Source organism: Nelumbo lutea, chromosome 7 (assembly GCF_056320005.1).
Source record: "Nelumbo lutea isolate HS-2025 chromosome 7, American lotus-T2T, whole genome shotgun sequence".
Lineage (NCBI taxonomy): Eukaryota > Viridiplantae > Streptophyta > Magnoliopsida > Proteales > Nelumbonaceae > Nelumbo > Nelumbo lutea.
In genome coordinates, this window is record NC_142690.1 from 9692296 (window position 1) to 9707448 (window position 15153).

The following is a 15153-nucleotide window of genomic DNA, read 5'->3' on the forward strand; positions in this document are numbered from 1 at the left end:
TACAATTTGCCAATTTGTACCCGCTATATATGTCATAGCTTTGGTCTACAATTATAGAATTACATCGTGGGACAATGAACCGTTTGGTTTGATGAAAACGTATTAATAAATTAATCAACGCTTCTATTGATTGGGTCAATCTCTAACCCCAAAGATGGGGCAATATATGATTAAAGGGGAAGGCCATTGACTTCTTGTTATAGAAGTCTAACTATCTCATGATTCACCCGGGCAAGCTGGGTCTCTCTTGACTTTGATTTTAACTCATGGTGACGTTGACCAATTTCCCGTCCCAGAGAGAAAGAGAGAGAATGTATTTATATGTGAGTTTCCATGCGGTTGCCGAAGAAGGTGGCTGCTTACTTCCGAAATCATTAATTAACTAAAGCTTATAAAAAAAAAAATTATTAATTAGGTGGTGTTATGGTTCTCCCTAGTTCCACGTCTAACCAACTGTAAGGATTTCACCTCCATCGATTCCTATAAAATGGACATACACCAGATGGATTGATAGCATATCAAAATTTCAGCTCTAAGTTCTTAATCTCCTTTTCTACTTGTTATTCTTCATGGATAAGTTCTATGCAGAAAGAAGCAATGGCCCTTCTGTGGCTACAGCTACAATGCTCTTTTTTGTGCTTCTAATGGCTATCTCAAACATCACAGGTATCTCTCTCTCTCTATTAATTCATAACCCTCTTTATTCTGTTTAGTAATGGTCTCCACTGTGGGCCTCTTTCCCATTCTATAAACTCGTGTAGCCACCTTCAATTATTCTCCTTTTCTTCTAGCTAATTGATAATCTAAAAGCTTTATATTAGTTTTCTTTTTTTTTTCAAGCATCTCTAAGGTATAGAATAGAATCAACTATGTGTTGTAAGACTGCATTTGGCAGGATTTAATTCCTTTTTCGCAATTAAAAAGGAAACAACAAATCCTTAAGATAAGGAATGCGAAATGTTGACTTATGGTTACACATTTGGCCTCATCATTGTGTAAAGTTATCCAACCAAAAAAGCAGATCATTCAATATTCTGACCAAAGGCTACCACAGACCTGCTGCAAATTAAACCAAGGCTGTTATATAACCCATTGAATTAAAGGGTGGTCATTTAACCCCTACTCAGGCTGGTTTTATGTTTCCCTGACCAATTCAAAAAACCAACTTTTTCTTGGGAAATATCTTAAAATACTTTGAAGAATTGAAAATTTAAGCCCAATAACTTGGGGTTACAAGGACCACGGTCTCGGTTGACCATTGAATCGTTTCAATGATTTGATTATGCTAACTAGGCCATATATAAGTGCAATGGGCCCATATACCATATAAAATTGTTCCTCAAGGAACAATTAGTGTAATGAAGGCCCTATTATGTGAAAACCTTAACACAAGGATATCTAGAAGATCCAAAACATTAATTTCAACCTGAAACTTTACATCCGCCATAAGCCCGTTTGGGTGGCATAAATTTCTCATGTTGTAAGGTAGACCTCAAATGATGCCATGAATCATTGAAGTCGTGTTTGAAAAAAAAACACTAGCTATGAAGCTAAAAGTACATTAACAAGAGCCAAGAAATTGGCTCTGCGCTGAAGCTATGGTAAGTAGCTTCTCAAAAGTGGCTCAGTTATTGCAGCTAAATCAATGCTGAAGCCCACCCAAACGGTCTCTAAGAGGGGAGCTAGGTTTCTTGTTAAAGTTTCTATTAGGACCTCCAAATTAAGGTAGTGTTGAAACTACAGTTAAGACTCAGTTTTTCTCTATCTTCTGCAGCAGGTGCGCAAAGGATAGGTGTGTGCTACGGAATGTTAGGTAATAATTTGCCATCGAAAAGTGAAGTTGTGGCTCTCTACGAAGCCAATAATATACAGAGGATGAGACTTTATGCTCCAAATGAAGAGGCTTTTCAGGCCCTGAAAGGCTCCAACATTGAAGTAATGCTGGGCGTCCCTAACCAAGACCTTCAACGTATCGCAGGCAGCGACCTAACCCCGGCCTATGACTTTGTATATGGCAATGTGGTAGCCAATAAAGATACTATCAATTTCAACTATATTCTAGTTGGTAATGAAGTCGACTTCAAATATTTCCAATATGTCCTCCCTGCCATGAAAAACATCCAGAGCGCAGTTGAAACAGCTGGGTTACAAGACCGAGTGAAGGTGACAACAGCCACTCACGCTGGAGTCCTGGATAAAACTTATCCTCCTTCCAATTCCGTCTTCCGGTCCGAGTATCTGCAATTCATGCGACCCATCATTGGCTTCTTAGCAGAAAAAGGGTCACCACTCTGCGCTAATATCTATCCTTATTTCGCTTATATCGGAAACCCCAGCTCTATTAGGCTTGATTATGCCTTGTTTACTGCACCAGGGACTGTGGTAACTGATGGCCAGTTCAGATACGAGAACCTTTTTTATGCCATGTTGGATTCTTTCTATGCTGCTGTTGAGAAAGCAGGCGGACCCTCTGTGAAGATTGTCGTATCTGAAACTGGTTGGCCAAATTATGGTGAATCTGCAGCAACCACGGCCAATGCACAGACTTATTTGAACGGGTTGATCCAACATGTGAAGGGGGGTACTCCCAGAAGGCCAAATGGTCCTATTGAGGCTTACATATTTGCCATGTTCGATGAGAATGAAAAGCCTCCTCTAAAGACAGAGACAGAGGCAATGACAACAGAGAGACACTATGGGCTTTTCAACCCAAATCAAAATCCCAAGTACCAAATTAGTTTCAGTTAACAACGATGGTTCAACCTTGAACGTGACAAAGAGTAGTTTCTGTTCTAATGTATTTTCATATTAAATAAAGCTTAGACACATAGGAATCACGAGTGCATGGAATATGGAAAAATTAATGACTCTAGCCAGTAGCTATTTTATTTTTACCTTTGTGTGTGTTTGTGTTCTGTATAAGATATGTCATAATCAAAGTTTGTACTATTATAAGCAACAAATTGTAATTCAATTGTAAAGTTTGAATAAAAGAGGTTTCTAATTGTTGATTTTCTATCCCTACTGCAATGATAGATTATGATTTGTAATCAGTTCGATAATTTGCTCCTCATCTTTAAAATGAGAGTCGAAGAACAAGAAAAATCTATACTTAAAACTAGTGAGTGACCCCTCCGCACAATTAATGGTTTCAAATAATTAATGTGTGCAAAACTCAAGGAGATGCCTTGGCTATCTTCCCTCCACGTATCTCATCAGTAGGGCTGCAAGTCGGGTATGCTGGGCCAAGGTTCTAAATATCGATACGGGTCAAGACGCTGATCGGGCATATCGGCCTGTATCAGTGGTTTTTGTATCTTTTACTTAATTCTTTTTTTTTTCAAAATCGATTTTCAGCTATCCTCTGAAACAGTGGCTGATCCGATACATCCTTTGTAGGGGCATATCAGGAAGCCACTAGCACGATATGTATTGAACGATACGGGCCAATACGTATCGATATTTTGAACCTTGGGCTGGGCCAGGTTTAAGTTCAACCAAAGCCCAATCCTTAAAATTCGACTTAATGCCAGAGCCTGGCCCAAGCCCAAACTGTGTCCAACCTTTTCTTGTTTTAGCCTGTACTGAAATTTGATATAGTCATGTTGGGCTCGGCCCTATGTTGGTCCAACTTATTTAATGAGTATGCGCTAAAATTTGATATAAATGTATCTTTATATACCTTTATGTATTTATATGTGATTTATCAAAAAAAATGCATATATGCATATATGAATGTAAATATATTTCTATATATACATACATGTATGTACATAGGGGTGTCAATTGGACTGGATTTGGTCCAACCTGATCCAATCCAATGTGAGTCCATTATAAATGGATCAGGTCCAGTCCAATCCAATAAATGTGTTGAACCAATTTGGACCAGTCCAATTCAATGTCTAGACCATCCAACCTGTTCAAATTCATTTTGATTTAGATTGGATTTGATCCGAACCCGGTCCATTGACACATATTCTTATCTTATATCAATAGACCAGATATTGGCTTAATCCAACATAAATTTGTTACGGACGGACCAATTCCAATCCAATATGTCTTGTGGGTCCGTCCAATCCATCCAATTTGATTTTGGACTAGACGGGGTCCAATCCAAAACTGGTCCATTGACACCCTTATATGTACATAGTTGAATTGGATCAAGCTATTTAACGGTGAGGTCCAAGCCCAACATGAAAATTAAAACCAATCAAATTTTTTGCCCTAGACCTAGCCGTAAAACCAAAAGCCCAACTCACCCTATATACAATTATGGGTTTTTCATTGGAGTACAACGGTTCAGCCCAAGGTCAGAATTTTTAGGCCCAAAGTACAGTTAGGGTGGGTGCCAGCTCAGAATTGATGCCAATTCATGGGTGGGGTCAAGGTCAGGTTGGCCCGAGGTTGCACCCCTACTGATAAGAGTCTAGTTTATGGAATTGATTTCTCCGTACCAAAGTCAACACTTTTTTTAGTGCAGTGTTCTGTGGGTAGGAAATCCAGAAATTAATAGAGTTGGAATCTCCTTCCAAGAAAACATGTTCCAACCACCTACCAATTTGATCTAACACCGCATATCTCACCATGAAACTGGGGACCCAATATAAAAGTGGGATCCCCCATCTATGAGATGTGCGGTGTTAGATGATATTGGTAGGCTGCTGGAATGTATTTTGTTGGCAGGTGATTAGGACTTGAAGTTGTGATGGGTTCGAGGATAGGTGAATGGAAAAGAAAGTCATTCAATTTTTTTTTCTTGGGAGTCCATCCCCATATCCATAACCCTCCAACCCTGAATGGAAATAAGTCATTCCACATGAAGAGGTGATAAAAAAATTTTGAAAAGCTCTGTTTGGAGCTTCCCGAAAATAGCCTAAAATGGGCTTCACACGTCTTTTTAGGGAGACATCATTTGGAGGCGAGATCTTTTACCAACCAAATGAGAAAAGACCAAAATGGGGCCTAACTCATTCATTTGCTGTCAAATAGCTAATTTCTAATATGGCTTAAATACTTGTTTCGCACATTGTATTTGTATTGAAATTCAAATTCACAAGCTTAATATGTAAAATTTCTTTAAAATTATTTTATGTTGAATGTTTTTGAAGGATTTTTTAACATGCATTCACGCACTTAAAAGTTTTATTTGCCATTTATTGAGATATGGAGCAAGAGCAACATTTTCTGCACATTAGGGGTGTCAACAGATAGGATTTGGGTTGGACCTGTCCAAATCAAAATCAATGTCAACAAGTTGGACAGACTAAGACGTATTGAATTGGACCAGTCCAGTCTTAATTGTCCAAAGTATTTATTGAATTGGGTGGGAATAAATCAACGGAGAAATACACTGCCACCCACCGCAGAATTCTGAAATTACAACCCACCATAGACTATTAGTAGCCCCCTATAAACTGCATCCTGCTTGTGAATTTGGCATCGGTCCACTATCAGGATTCATCCACCATAGAATTTTGAGGTGGGCTGAACAATCATTCTCCTTTAAATCAATAACTAGTCCATTGACATAAGAAAAAGAGTACAATCAGGTTTGCCAAATTGATTAGATTGGAAGTCTAGACATTGAATTGTACCAGTCATGGTTTTCAAAACCATACCAGACTGGAAAAACTAAGAACCGGTGACCGGTTCCGTTTTTCCCAAAAACCGGATTTTTCCCCAAAATTGTTGCTTTTGGTCAATGAACCGTTGAACCGGACAATTAATTGTTCGAACGGTTCTGACTGTTTTTTATTTTTTTATCAAAATGGACTGAGCATTCGGTTCAAACAATCGGACCGTTCAACCCTGTAACCAGACCTTTGACCGATTCAATCTTCAGATCGATTTTAAAAACCATGACACAAATCCAGAATTATTCAAAGTATTCGTTAGATTAAATGGGCATCGTCTAATCGAAATGGACTCATAGGCATTGTCATTAATCTTCTTCACGATCTTGTATGGACCATACTTTCGAGGCTTCAACTTGTTGTAAATACCTACGGGAATTCTTTCCCTCCTTAAGAAGACCATAACCTCATCACCTACATCAAACACTTGAGACCGGCGGTGCTTGTCTACGACCATCTTGTACTTGGCGTTGGATTGCTCTAGCTTCTGCTTCACGGCATTCTAGATGGACTGAATCTGTTCTGCTGAGGAATTGGGGCTGGGTATTCTGAGTAGTTTCACTAAGTCAAGTGCATGGTTAGGGACCTTCATATACATGATGGAGAATGGGGATCTGCCTGTAGAACTGTGCACTGCATTGTTATAGGCGAACTCAGCATGGGCTATGGCGAAATCCCACTATTTTGGCCTCTCCCGACATATGTTGCGAATTAAATTCCCTAAGGTCCGGTTTACCACTTCTGTCTGTCCATCTGTCTACTGATAGGCGGTACTGAGGAACCGTGTGTCACGATCTGATGTGATGGTCTTGAATACCCCATGCAAGCGGACAATCTCCTTGAAAAACAATTTGGCTGTAGCGGATGCATCTGTTGTTTTCTTGCATGGGAGGAATTGAGCCATTTTTGAGAGCCTATCAACCACTACGAAGACAGAGTCCATGTTCCTCTGAGTCTTTGGCAAACCTAACACAAAATCCATGGACAGGTCTTCCCATATACACAATTGTTCCCCTTTCATAAGGAACCCATCATAAATAAAGAAATCCTCTGTTGGCTGCTTTTTCACATATTTCTCCCATACCTAATGGAAATCCTCATCCTGGGCATATAAGTCTTTGAGACACTCAAAACCTACAATCTCAACACTGAGGGTCTTGATGAGGGCTATACGCCTACTAAGTGCATCAGCCACTTTATTTTGTTGTCCCGTCTTATACACAATTTTATATGGGAACTTATCTAAGAAGGCAGACCATCTACCATGCAACTCACTTCTTAATTGTTTCTACCCAGTAAGATATTTTAGAGCCTGGTAGGGAACAAATTCTTTTGCAATTAAATAGTATTCCCATGTCTTTAAGGCTCTAACCATAGCATAAAACTCTTTGTCATATGTGGATCACTTTCTCCTGAATTCACATAATTTTTCATTGGAAAAAGCAATGGGTCTCTTTTGTCATATGTGGATCACTTTCTTATTAATGGTCCAGCATGTCGTCCAGCCTGGGAATAGGAAATTTGTACCCAATGGTAATCTTATTAATGGCCCTGCTGTCGACACACATTCTCCAATTGCCATCCTTTTTAGGTGTTAATAAGGCAGGTACTGCACAAAGACTCATGCTGATCTGAATGTGTTCATTTTTCAATAATTCTTCTACCTTTTCTCGTAAGATTTCATTCTCTTTAGGACTCATCTTGTAATGTGGGAGATTAGGTAGACTGGCACCTGAAACAAAATCAATATGGTGTTATATATCTCTCATAGGAGGGAGTTCATTTGGTAACTCCTCTAGAACTACATCACTGAATTCATCAAGTAGTCCCTCCACTTCCACTAGAATTTTATTTTCATCATTAACATTTTCTCCCTTTACTACTAAGAATTGTATCTCATGAATATCCTTACATTCTTTAACAAATTCAGCATGATGATGGGTGATGGTAAGAAAATTCTTCTCATGTGCTTTTGGAGCATTTGTAATATTTTTCTCAACTATGGGTAACAAAGTATAACGTGTACCTTCTTTTTCCAGTTGGTAGGTATTTTTCCTACCCATGTGCCTTGCATCTGTATCAAATTGCCAAGGCCTCCCTAACAAAATATGGCAAGCATCCATATCAACAATATCACAATGAACTTCATCATGGTACTTACCAATTTAGAATGGTACCCTACAGCACTCCTCTACCCGTACGCCGCCTCCTTCCTTGATCCATCCAATTGTGTATGGGTTAGGATGTCTTTCAAGAGGTAGTTGTAACTTTTGTACAATATCCCTGCAAATAATATTTTCTTGACTACCAATATCAATGATTAAATTAAATAATTTTCCTTTGACAGTACACCGGGTACGAAACAACCTGTGCCTCAGAGAAGCATCTGTATTTTTTTGGGACAACATTAATTTTCTGACAACATAGGTATATTCCTCATGTTCATATGGACCTTCTTCATCTTCCCCATCAGGTCCACAATATACCTCCTCCTTAATATCTTCTTCCTCCTCCCTTTCTATCATATTAACTGCCTTCCTCCTGGGACAGTCACTGGACCTATGTCCAACCTCATTACATTTAAAACATTTAATAGGAGCAAGTCTTGCATAAGGGATATTGGGTTTAGGAGGGTTGGAAGGATTACTTCGAGTATGTCCTCCTGTAGTAGCCTTACTGGCATTAGTTGTGCTTGCCGGGTGAGAGGGTTGTACGGCCGGGAATGATTTGTTCCTGTTGACGGTTGCCGGCCTATTGTCACTCCCGCAGTACCGACAATAATTATCACTGCATGCCTTGTCTTGGAACGTTAATTCTGCTTTCAAGGCTAGGTTCCTTGCTTCCTGTACACTAAGAACCATTTGTACACCAATTTTGTCCTTGATGGATGGTCTTAACCCGCTCAGATAACGAGCTGCCTGTTGGTTATCACTTCCAGACAACTGGTTCCATTTTTCTAATCTTAAAAATTCTGATGTGTACTCATTAACACTATGTGAACCCTACGCACACCTCTGGTAAGATTCAAACATATAGTGTTCATAGTCAAGAGGTAAAAATCTACCTCTGATTAATTGCTTCACGCACTTCCAGGTTCGAACAGGACCCCTTCCTTCTCGGATTTGGGTCTCTCTCATCCGTTCCCACCAAACAGATGCACCTCCCTTTAATCGGAAAGCTACCAATTTTACCCTTCATTCCTCTACTATTTCCGTGTAATCAAGGAACCTATCGACTTCTGTGATCCAATCCAGAAGTCCCTCTATGCCAAGATCTCCACTAAACGTAGGAATATCTACTTTAAGTTTGAATTCATCATTATTCCTACGGCGGTTGAAGTTATCTTGGTTATGCCAATTTCTACCGTTTCTGTCATTGCCCGGAAGGACTGGAGCACCACCAAATTCTAAGTCATCATCACTGTCATCGTCAAGAACTGGTCGTCAGAATGCAGTATTACTAGGTGGTCTATCGTGATCATCTCCCTCGATTCGATGTGGATGCTCCCGGTTTCGTGGGACAACCTCCCGTAACAAGGTTCGCAGTTGTTCAACCATCTCTGCCAACTACTGCTCGATGTAACCTATGGCCGTACGTTGTTTTTCGATTGCTCTCCAAACAGCAGGAAACCCCTTATCAGCGTCTTGACCCGTATCGATATTTAGAACCTTGGCCCAGCATACCCGACTTGCAGCCCTACTGATGAGATACGTGGAGGGAAGATAGCCAAGGCATCTCCTTGAGTTTTGCACACATTAATTATTTGAAACCATTAATTGTGCGGAGGGGTCACTCACTAGTTTTAAGTATAGATTTTTCTTGTTCTTCGACTCTCATTTTAAAGATGAGGAGCAAATTATCGAACTGATTACAAATCATAATCTATCATTGCAGTAGGGATAGAAAATCAACAATTAGAAACCTCTTTTATTCAAACTTTACAATTGAATTACAATTTGTTGCTTATAATAGTACAAACTTTGATTATGACATATCTTATACAGAACACAAACACACACAAAGGTAAAAATAAAATAGCTACTGGCTAGAGTCATTAATTTTTCCATATTCCATGCACTCGTGATTCCTATGTGTCTAAGCTTTATTTAATATGAAAATACATTAGAACAGAAACTACTCTTTGTCACGTTCAAGGTTGAACCATCGTTGTTAACTGAAACTAATTTGGTACTTGGGATTTTGATTTGGGTTGAAAAGCCCATAGTGTCTCTCTGTTGTCATTGCCTCTGTCTCTGTCTTTAGAGGAGGCTTTTCATTCTCATCGAACATGGCAAATATGTAAGCCTCAATAGGACCATTTGGCCTTCTGGGAGTACCCCCCTTCACATGTTGGATCAACCCGTTCAAATAAGTCTGTGCATTGGCCGTGGTTGCTGCAGATTCACCATAATTTGGCCAACCAGTTTCAGATACGACAATCTTCACAGAGGGTCCGCCTGCTTTCTCAACAGCAGCATAGAAAGAATCCAACATGGCATAAAAAAGGTTCTCGTATCTGAACTGGCCATCAGTTACCACAGTCCCTGGTGCAGTAAACAAGGCATAATCAAGCCTAATAGAGCTGGGGTTTCCGATATAAGCGAAATAAGGATAGATATTAGCGCAGAGTGGTGACCCTTTTTCTGCTAAGAAGCCAATGATGGGTCGCATGAATTGCAGATACTCGGACCGGAAGACGGAATTGGAAGGAGGATAAGTTTTATCCAGGACTCCAGCGTGAGTGGCTGTTGTCACCTTCACTCGGTCTTGTAACCCAGCTGTTTCAACTGCGCTCTGGATGTTTTTCATGGCAGGGAGGACATATTGGAAATATTTGAAGTCGACTTCATTACCAACTAGAATATAGTTGAAATTGATAGTATCTTTATTGGCTACCACATTGCCATATACAAAGTCATAGGCCGGGGTTAGGTCGCTGCCTGCGATACGTTGAAGGTCTTGGTTAGGGACGCCCAGCATTACTTCAATGTTGGAGCCTTTCAGGGCCTGAAAAGCCTCTTCATTTGGAGCATAAAGTCTCATCCTCTGTATATTATTGGCTTCGTAGAGAGCCACAACTTCACTTTTCGATGGCAAATTATTACCTAACATTCCGTAGCACACACCTATCCTTTGCGCACCTGCTGCAGAAGATAGAGAAAAACTGAGTCTTAACTGTAGTTTCAACACTACCTTAATTTGGAGGTCCTAATAGAAACTTTAACAAGAAACCTAGCTCCCCTCTTAGAGACCGTTTGGGTGGGCTTCAGCATTGATTTAGCTGCAATAACTGAGCCACTTTTGAGAAGCTACTTACCATAGCTTCAGCGCAGAGCCAATTTCTTGGCTCTTGTTAATGTACTTTTAGCTTCATAGCTAGTGTTTTTTTTTCAAACACGACTTCAATGATTCATGGCATCATTTGAGGTCTACCTTACAACATGAGAAATTTATGCCACCCAAACGGGCTTATGGCGGATGTAAAGTTTCAGGTTGAAATTAATGTTTTGGATCTTCTAGATATCCTTGTGTTAAGGTTTTCACATAATAGGGCCTTCATTACACTAATTGTTCCTTGAGGAACAATTTTATATGGTATATGGGCCCATTGCACTTATATATGGCCTAGTTAGCATAATCAAATCATTGAAACGATTCAATGGTCAACCGAGACCGTGGTCCTTGTAACCCCAAGTTATTGGGCTTAAATTTTCAATTCTTCAAAGTATTTTAAGATATTTCCCAAGAAAAAGTTGGTTTTTTGAATTGGTCAGGGAAACATAAAACCAGCCTGAGTAGGGGTTAAATGACCACCCTTTAATTCAATGGGTTATATAACAGCCTTGGTTTAATTTGCAGCAGGTCTGTGGTAGCCTTTGGTCAGAATATTGAATGATCTGCTTTTTTGGTTGGATAACTTTACACAATGATGAGGCCAAATGTGTAACCATAAGTCAACATTTCGCATTCCTTATCTTAAGGATTTGTTGTTTCCTTTTTAATTGCGAAAAAGGAATTAAATCCTGCCAAATGCAGTCTTACAACACATAGTTGATTCTATTCTATACCTTAGAGATGCTTGAAAAAAAAAAGAAAACTAATATAAAGCTTTTAGATTATCAATTAGCTAGAAGAAAAGGAGAATAATTGAAGGTGGCTACACGAGTTTATAGAATGGGAAAGAGGCCCACAGTGGAGACCATTACTAAACAGAATAAAGAGGGTTATGAATTAATAGAGAGAGAGAGATACCTGTGATGTTTGAGATAGCCATTAGAAGCACAAAAAAGAGCATTGTAGCTGTAGCCACAGAAGGGCCATTGCTTCTTTCTGCATAGAACTTATCCATGAAGAATAACAAGTAGAAAAGGAGATTAAGAACTTAGAGCTGAAATTTTGATATGCTATCAATCCATCTGGTGTATGTCCATTTTATAGGAATCGATGGAGGTGAAATCCTTACAGTTGGTTAGACGTGGAACTAGGGAGAACCATAACACCACCTAATTAATAATTTTTTTTTTTATAAGCTTTAGTTAATTAATGATTTCGGAAGTAAGCAGCCACCTTCTTCGGCAACCGCATGGAAACTCACATATAAATACATTCTCTCTCTTTCTCTCTGGGACGGGAAATTGGTCAACGTCACCATGAGTTAAAATCAAAGTCAAGAGAGACCCAGCTTGCCCGGGTGAATCATGAGATAGTTAGACTTCTATAACAAGAAGTCAATGGCCTTCCCCTTTAATCATATATTGCCCCATCTTTGGGGTTAGAGATTGACCCAATCAATAGAAGCGTTGATTAATTTATTAATACGTTTTCATCAAACCAAACGGTTCATTGTCCCACGATGTAATTCTATAATTGTAGACCAAAGCTATGACATATATAGCGGGTACAAATTGGCAAATTGTAATTAATGATTTCAATAAACTATTTAAGCTACTAATTATAACGACGGAGGATGGAATATTAGACCTGAACCATTCAACTTAAAAGTTTTAGCTATCGAGTAACATAATTAAATAGATTTTTATTCTCTAACAAATACCCGTAAAGCAAATGCTGCACTTGACCCCATAAATCTTGTACACTGGGGCTCTAAATGCTGCACTCGACCCCATAACAAATGCTTACATGGGTAACTGATATTCAATTTCACTTCTACGTAATGACAGTATACTGCGCATGGCAACACTAAACCAGTCTGGCCTTCAATTTCCAATAACTAAAAGAAATAATCCCTATACAGCCATCTTGCTTTGGCCCATAGGAAATCTTTCATTTGATCCCAATTGTTGTTTCTTGCCCGCTTGATAATCCAAAGACTTAATCAGTGTGGATGGCTGGATGCAATTAAATATTCGATCGTTGACCATTTAGCTGCATGACTCAATATGGGAAGGTTATTATTTAATAATAATGAATCAATATTGTTATAAGTGTTTATTATTAATTAAAATTTTAAAGAAATCACAATATTAATATATATATATATATATATTAATAAAATTTAATTTAATAATACAAAGCCCAAAATTAATGTTACGGTCAGATCCAACTCAACAACTTAAAATCTAAGTTTAAACTTTTGATACTATATGCCCATATCGGGCAACAGGCATATCATATTGGGGTACTGATAAAGGGAATAAAGGGTTTTGGGAATTTGGGCATTTGCACGGGGTAGGCATACTCCCTGGTCATAGATTGGGTTGGGCTGGGCCAGGGTTATCAACTATGAAAATGGTTATATATAGCTTGAACTTCAGGCCTGAAATGTAAGTCCAATTTCGGTTCATACTGCTGGCCCAATTAGTTTCAATTAGGCACGCGAGCTTTACAATCCGAACTCGAATGGCTCATCAAAAGTTCGATTTATTTCCACACTTAATATATTTTAAAATAAAATATTATATTATCTATTATATTTGTCATTTATAATGTATCATATAATATTTTGAGACACGGCTTATATGCCAATTTAGAAACTAGAAATGATCACACATGAATAGAAGACATGCCATCATAATAATGAAATCCTAATTAATCTTTAGTTGTATTGTTTACGAAGAATTGCATTCAGTCAGATCTGACTTTGTAAGTGCTTAATATAATTATTCGTTAAAAAAGGAAATGAAAAAGCAATATATCTATTAGTTGATCCATTGTGTGGAAATAAAAGAAGAATGAAAAAACCACCCTATTTAACTAAGGAGATGTTTGGAATCGTGGTCGTTTTTCTGAAAAATGGTACCATGTTGGATCTACATAGGTGTTTCAAAAAATATCAATATATATGATCGTTTGGTTCACACGTTTTTTGAAAAAATGCTTGAACTGTGGGCATTCCTTGTAAATTGGGACCCCACCTATGTATGAAATGTTAAATTTGATATTTCATGTATCGATGAACTGTTGCCCCCAACGGTTGATTGATTGACGATTACGTGTATGTTATGTGGTGCTTACCTGTTAGTGCATATATAAAAAACGGTGATAAAAATCACCTTATCAAACAACATAGTGTTGTTCACTGTCTATATGGCAGAATTACTCCAAAATAAAATTAAAACATTTTTTTTTATGAAAAATAGGTCTTAAAAACATGGACATTTTTTCTTAAAAATCAGTCCCAACAAAATCTCACCGTTCCAAACACCATCTAAAATGCGTGGACATAGTGCATAGCTTAGACAAAATAGGTGATAGTGGTTCCATGTAAAACAAGCATTTTCCTCTCTTCTCAAGAAGTTCAATTGGAGAGATCGGGCAGATATTGCTCTCCCATTGCGTATATATAAAGTTCTGTCCATGATTAATGACAAGAAATAAAACAAAACATGGCAAGGTCAGAGTGATGCTTTGAGCTCTTTAGTTGGATAATACAGCATGAACCCATTCACCAATGCGACAAGCAAGCTCTTCCTCCACATTTAGACCTGGCAAAAAATTTACCCAACGCACAAATCTGAACCAATCCAATCCAAAAAAACAGGGTTAGGGTCTCATATTTAACTACCTAAATATGAAAATGACCTGATTCGATTCAACCCGAAAAAATTGGGTAGGGTCATGGGTCAACCTGCTGGTTCGATTGTCAAGTCTAATTAAGATTATTTATGCATTATTAGAAGTTTCCACTCTTTAATTTTTTCTATTTAGTCTTTACTCTTTAAATTGTTAAATGTTCAATTTTTTGTATTTTATATTTGGAATTTTAAGATTAATTTTTTTAATTTTGGCATTTTATTTATAGCTTTTCTTTATTTTTTTAAATTTCGATTATTTTTTAGAATGACCTGAATTGACCCATGGGTCAATCCTGGCCTAGACATTTACGATTAGGTTTTGGCATTTGACAACTAAACCCGAAATTGTTAATCCAATCCAAATCCGACCCATCCAACCCAATTGCCAATTGCCACGTATGTCCACATCAAACCATTGGAATTTGTTAGAGCTGATGCATGATATGATCAACTCATCCCAAGTCTAAGAAAAATTTGTGAAGTAC

The 15153-nt window shown here is 38.3% G+C and overlaps 2 protein-coding genes across 4 annotated transcripts; one reads left to right on the plus strand and one right to left on the minus strand.

The window, feature by feature from the left end:
- Positions 1–455: 455 nt before the first annotated feature.
- LOC148845011 (glucan endo-1,3-beta-glucosidase-like) lies at positions 456–3016 on the plus strand. 2 transcript variants are annotated; one of them, XM_088955685.1, is made up of 2 exons: positions 456–666; positions 1775–3016. In XM_088955685.1, the coding sequence occupies exons 1-2, from the start codon at positions 570–572 to the stop codon at positions 2746–2748; spliced, it is 1071 nt and encodes a 356-aa protein (XP_088811811.1). In that variant the 5' UTR covers positions 456–569; the 3' UTR covers positions 2749–3016. The 2 variants fall into 2 exon arrangements, with proteins under 2 accessions (XP_088811811.1, XP_088811812.1); XM_088955686.1 differs by having other exon boundaries at positions 462–666; positions 1778–3016.
- A 6519-nt stretch (positions 3017–9535) lies between these two features.
- On the minus strand, positions 9536–12096 carry LOC148845012 (glucan endo-1,3-beta-glucosidase-like). 2 transcript variants are annotated; one of them, XM_088955735.1, is made up of 2 exons: positions 11886–12096; positions 9536–10777 (listed from the first exon to the last, which is right to left on the minus strand). In XM_088955735.1, the coding sequence occupies exons 1-2, from the start codon at positions 11980–11982 to the stop codon at positions 9804–9806; spliced, it is 1071 nt and encodes a 356-aa protein (XP_088811861.1). In that variant the 5' UTR covers positions 11983–12096; the 3' UTR covers positions 9536–9803. The 2 variants fall into 2 exon arrangements, with proteins under 2 accessions (XP_088811861.1, XP_088811862.1); XM_088955736.1 differs by having other exon boundaries at positions 9536–10774; positions 11886–12090.
- Between the last annotated feature and the right edge of the window lie 3057 nt (positions 12097–15153).